General features: G+C 38.1%; 1 protein-coding gene across 1 annotated transcript; it reads left to right on the top strand.

Annotated features, from left to right (window-relative positions):
* Positions 1-1,125: 1,125 nt before the first annotated feature.
* Positions 1,126-2,180, top strand: LOC117925269 (transcription factor bHLH168-like). The gene is made up of 3 exons (XM_034844241.1): positions 1,126-1,369; positions 1,459-1,767; positions 1,886-2,180. Exons 1-3 carry the CDS (start codon positions 1,178-1,180, stop codon positions 1,952-1,954), a joined length of 570 nt encoding a protein of 189 aa, XP_034700132.1. The 5' UTR covers positions 1,126-1,177; the 3' UTR covers positions 1,955-2,180.
* The last annotated feature ends 1,549 nt before the right edge of the window (positions 2,181-3,729 follow it).

Raw genomic sequence — 3,729 nt, 5'->3', positions numbered from 1 at the left:
TCAAACGGATAGCATTATAATTTTAAAATTTAAAGAAATAAGAGAAGATAAATTTGACAACTAAACTAAGTTTTCATAAAATTAAAACCATAGGTTCAAAATTCAAACATGAACACAAATACTAGGTTATATAGAAGAGGGTCAGGTGGTAAACCCGAAGAAAACACATGCTTTATTCCTATTCTAAATTAAGCTAAGCTATTGTAAAAAGCTTTTGAGCCACCAAGACGTTGATTGTTGCCAAAGGACATGGCTATTCATAGGTGAGGAGTCTCCTCAAGATTTTTATCCTAATCTCTTTTACAGAAGTGTACCTTCATGCCTATGAAGTGTTGCTTCCATTCCCTACAGATTTCAGGTGGCATGGATGTCACCTTGCATGGTGCAAATCTTAGCCCTTTCTGAAATGGCTTGCTTAAGGTTGTGAAATGTCAACTTGCATAGACGAGGGGGTCTCTCCCTTGAGCCGACCTTGCGTGCTCGGTCATGACGGAAAGGCGCTGAAAAAGGAAAAGGAAAAGAAACGGGTGAGAAAATGGGTTAGAAAGAAGCTTGATTCACCTACAAAACTGACACAAGTAGGGACACCTTGTGATAAATAACTCCATTAAATTAGACAATCGGGTGCTTGGTCGATGCCAAAATGATGTGATTACGTGAGACTGAATGTATTTATTTCATGCCAATCATATTGCCAGCTCAATCGCATTTTATACTCTAAACAAATAAATTAGATCTTCCAAATTTAAATAAAAAATCATTATCGTTCATTTAAAAAAAATAGTCAAAAATAAAAATAATAATAAAAAAGGAAGTTGCCGCGAAAATTATCCTCAACCGTGGGATTATCTCACGCTCATGATCGTTTCTCATCTGTGGCCATTCGATATAAATTTGCGGATTTTGGGTGAGATTTTCAATCCTTCATGATATTGATTGATGTTTCTATTCATGACTGGCAAAGTCAAAAAGGACTAAAGGAGGCATTGATGATGGGCTTTTATTATCGATCTAAGTCAAGCAGACACCAAAAGACGAACCATTTTCACATCTGTCAGCTATCCGTCTCTCACTCAGGGACAGGCGCCCGTATATTTCAAGCAAAGGATGGACCTCCTTTACTATCATTGCATCTCTTCGTTAAGGTTTTTCCGGTTCCCTCTTCCATAAGTTCGTAATGGCTCTGCTGGAAGCTGAAGATTCATTAGAGAAACAAGGAATAAAGAAACTAGCCAAGAAAGGTAGTATGACCCGTCGGGCCAGTAACTCACCTAAACTGCATCGAAATGAGATAGAAAAAAACCGAAGAATGAGTATGAAAGATCTGTATGCTAGGCTTGCTTTTCAGATTCCTACTGCACCATCCAAGGTACGTCCCACTACCATCACTAATATTAACTACTCTTCTGTTTCTTTTCTCAACTATTAACTGATGAAATGCTGCATGCATGGACACAGTCCTCTTTACATCTGTTGTTGGAACATGCCACCACTCATGTAAAGAGATTGCAGCAAAGGTTAAAGATGCTGAAGCAAAAGAAGCAACTACTTGAGGGCAGAACTCATCATATAACTGGCAGCTCAAGGTCACCAGTGATAATAGTAAGAGAAATGGGTTCGATTTTAGAGGTATTTTTGACGAGCGGATTAAATAAGAATTTCTTCCTGTATGAAGTTATCAGCGTTCTGGAGGAAGAAGCAGCTCAAGTTGTAACTGCTAACCAATCCACTGTGGGGGACAGGATCATCTATAGCATATGTTCTCAGGCAAGTCGAACTTATGCACGTTCAAATCAATTAATGTTATCGAAATTTTTTATTCCGTTCCATCGGCCCAGTCAGTCTTCTTTGGTATTAATATTACTTTATTCATTGACTTTTGTAGGCTGTTAGTTCTAGAATTGGTATAGAGACTTCGAGGGTGCGTGAACGATTGCAGGAACTGATATCTTGAAGTACTCAGATCTGCGTCGCTTGCTAAGTACTGATATCTTGAACCTATATGCCTTCGTGGAATATAGGATGCAATTACTAAATCCTTGTTTTTAATGCCATTTAGGTGATCTGAAGTTGTAGAACATCTTTGTTATATACCCTCTACGTGGGTCTCCAAATCCTATGAGTAAATATTTTATTTCACTACTTATGAATGAAATTAAGCGATTACTTCTCAGGTTTAATATTTGATTATTTTCTGAAGCATTACCCATTTCTACCGCACTCATGGATAAAAAATTATAAGAGATATTAACATAAAGCAGGAAGTTAAGTTAATAGTACTCCTGCACTATTGCTTTTCTTATATAAAATTTAAACTTTTATTAATTGTTGATGTAGCACATGCTGAGCAATTTCAGTGCTTCTCCGAATGCACAAATGGTAAAATTTAATTCCTTAATCTTGCAAATATTTACATGCAAAGCTATTGTGTGTAAACCAGAGATGAAAATGTTGAGAAATCATTGATATATCGGTAAGCTCCACGATACATGCATAAGAAATTAATATCGGAGCTTTTGTGACATCCCACATCGGATATAGGGAGAAAGTTCATGATGTTATACCAGTATAGACTCCTCTTAACCTTGTAAACGTATTTCAAAGTCATGAGAGTTCATTTAAACTTGAAGCGAATAATATTTGTATGATTGAATGCAAGTCATTTTAAATAGTATTAAAGCCGATCCTCAACCTTGGTGTAGGGGCTTGTTTAGCTCCATAGGGGATGTTTGTCTATTTGGCCTTATAATCCCATAGAATACAATAAGGATATTATGTCTACATAGGGGGTGTTTATGACATCTCACATTGAATATGGGAGAAAGTTCCTAACGCTATATAAATATAAACTTCTCTTAACCTTATAAAAGTATTTTAAAAACCGTGAAAACAATATTGGTTGGGTGCAAGTCGTTATAAATAGATATTTCCACAATAAATCGTCATTTTCCGTTGATATATCGACGATACACTGACTCCTTTTAACCTTGTAAAAGTATTTTAAAAACCGTTAGGGTAATCTCTACACAATTGGATGCGAGTCGTAATAAATGGATATTTCCAATAAAATCGTCATTTTTCCACCAATGATATTTTGATAACCCCCCCCCCCCCCCCCCCCCCCCCCCCGAATATACCTTTTTGGTGTCATGAATTGTGATGTGGGATTCCAAGGAAAAATTCAATTTGAACCACCCCATTCACAATCACCCATGATATTTTGATGCCAATCACCCCGGTCCCCCCGCCCCGAATATACCTTTTTGGTGTCATAAATTGTGATGTGGGATTCCATGAATTGGAAACTCTAGAAGGCAAGGAAAAATTCAATTTGAACCCCATTGACAATCACCCATGATATTTTGATGCCAACCACCCCGGTTCCCCCACCCCCCCCCCCCCCCCCCCCCCCCCGAATACACCTCTTTGGTGTCATAAATTGTGATGTGGGATGCCATGAATTGGAAATCACCCTGGTCCCCCCCCCCCCCCCCCCCCCCCCCCGAATACACCTCTTTGGTGTCATAAATTGTGATGTGGGATGCCATGAATTGGAAATCACCCTGGTCCCCCCCAATATACCTTTTTGGTGTCATAAATTGTGATGTGGGATTCGATGAATTGGAAATTGTAGAAGGCAAGGAAAAATTCAATTTGAACCCCATTCACAATCACCACCAACTATGCTTTTGTCGATTAAATATATATATACACACTATAAATTAATCA

The sequence above is a fragment of the Vitis riparia genome, chromosome 1 (assembly GCF_004353265.1).
Source record: "Vitis riparia cultivar Riparia Gloire de Montpellier isolate 1030 chromosome 1, EGFV_Vit.rip_1.0, whole genome shotgun sequence".
Classification (NCBI taxonomy): domain Eukaryota; kingdom Viridiplantae; phylum Streptophyta; class Magnoliopsida; order Vitales; family Vitaceae; genus Vitis; species Vitis riparia.
Note: the sequence above shows the minus strand (reverse complement) of the source record. Positions and strands in the feature narration are given on the sequence as shown.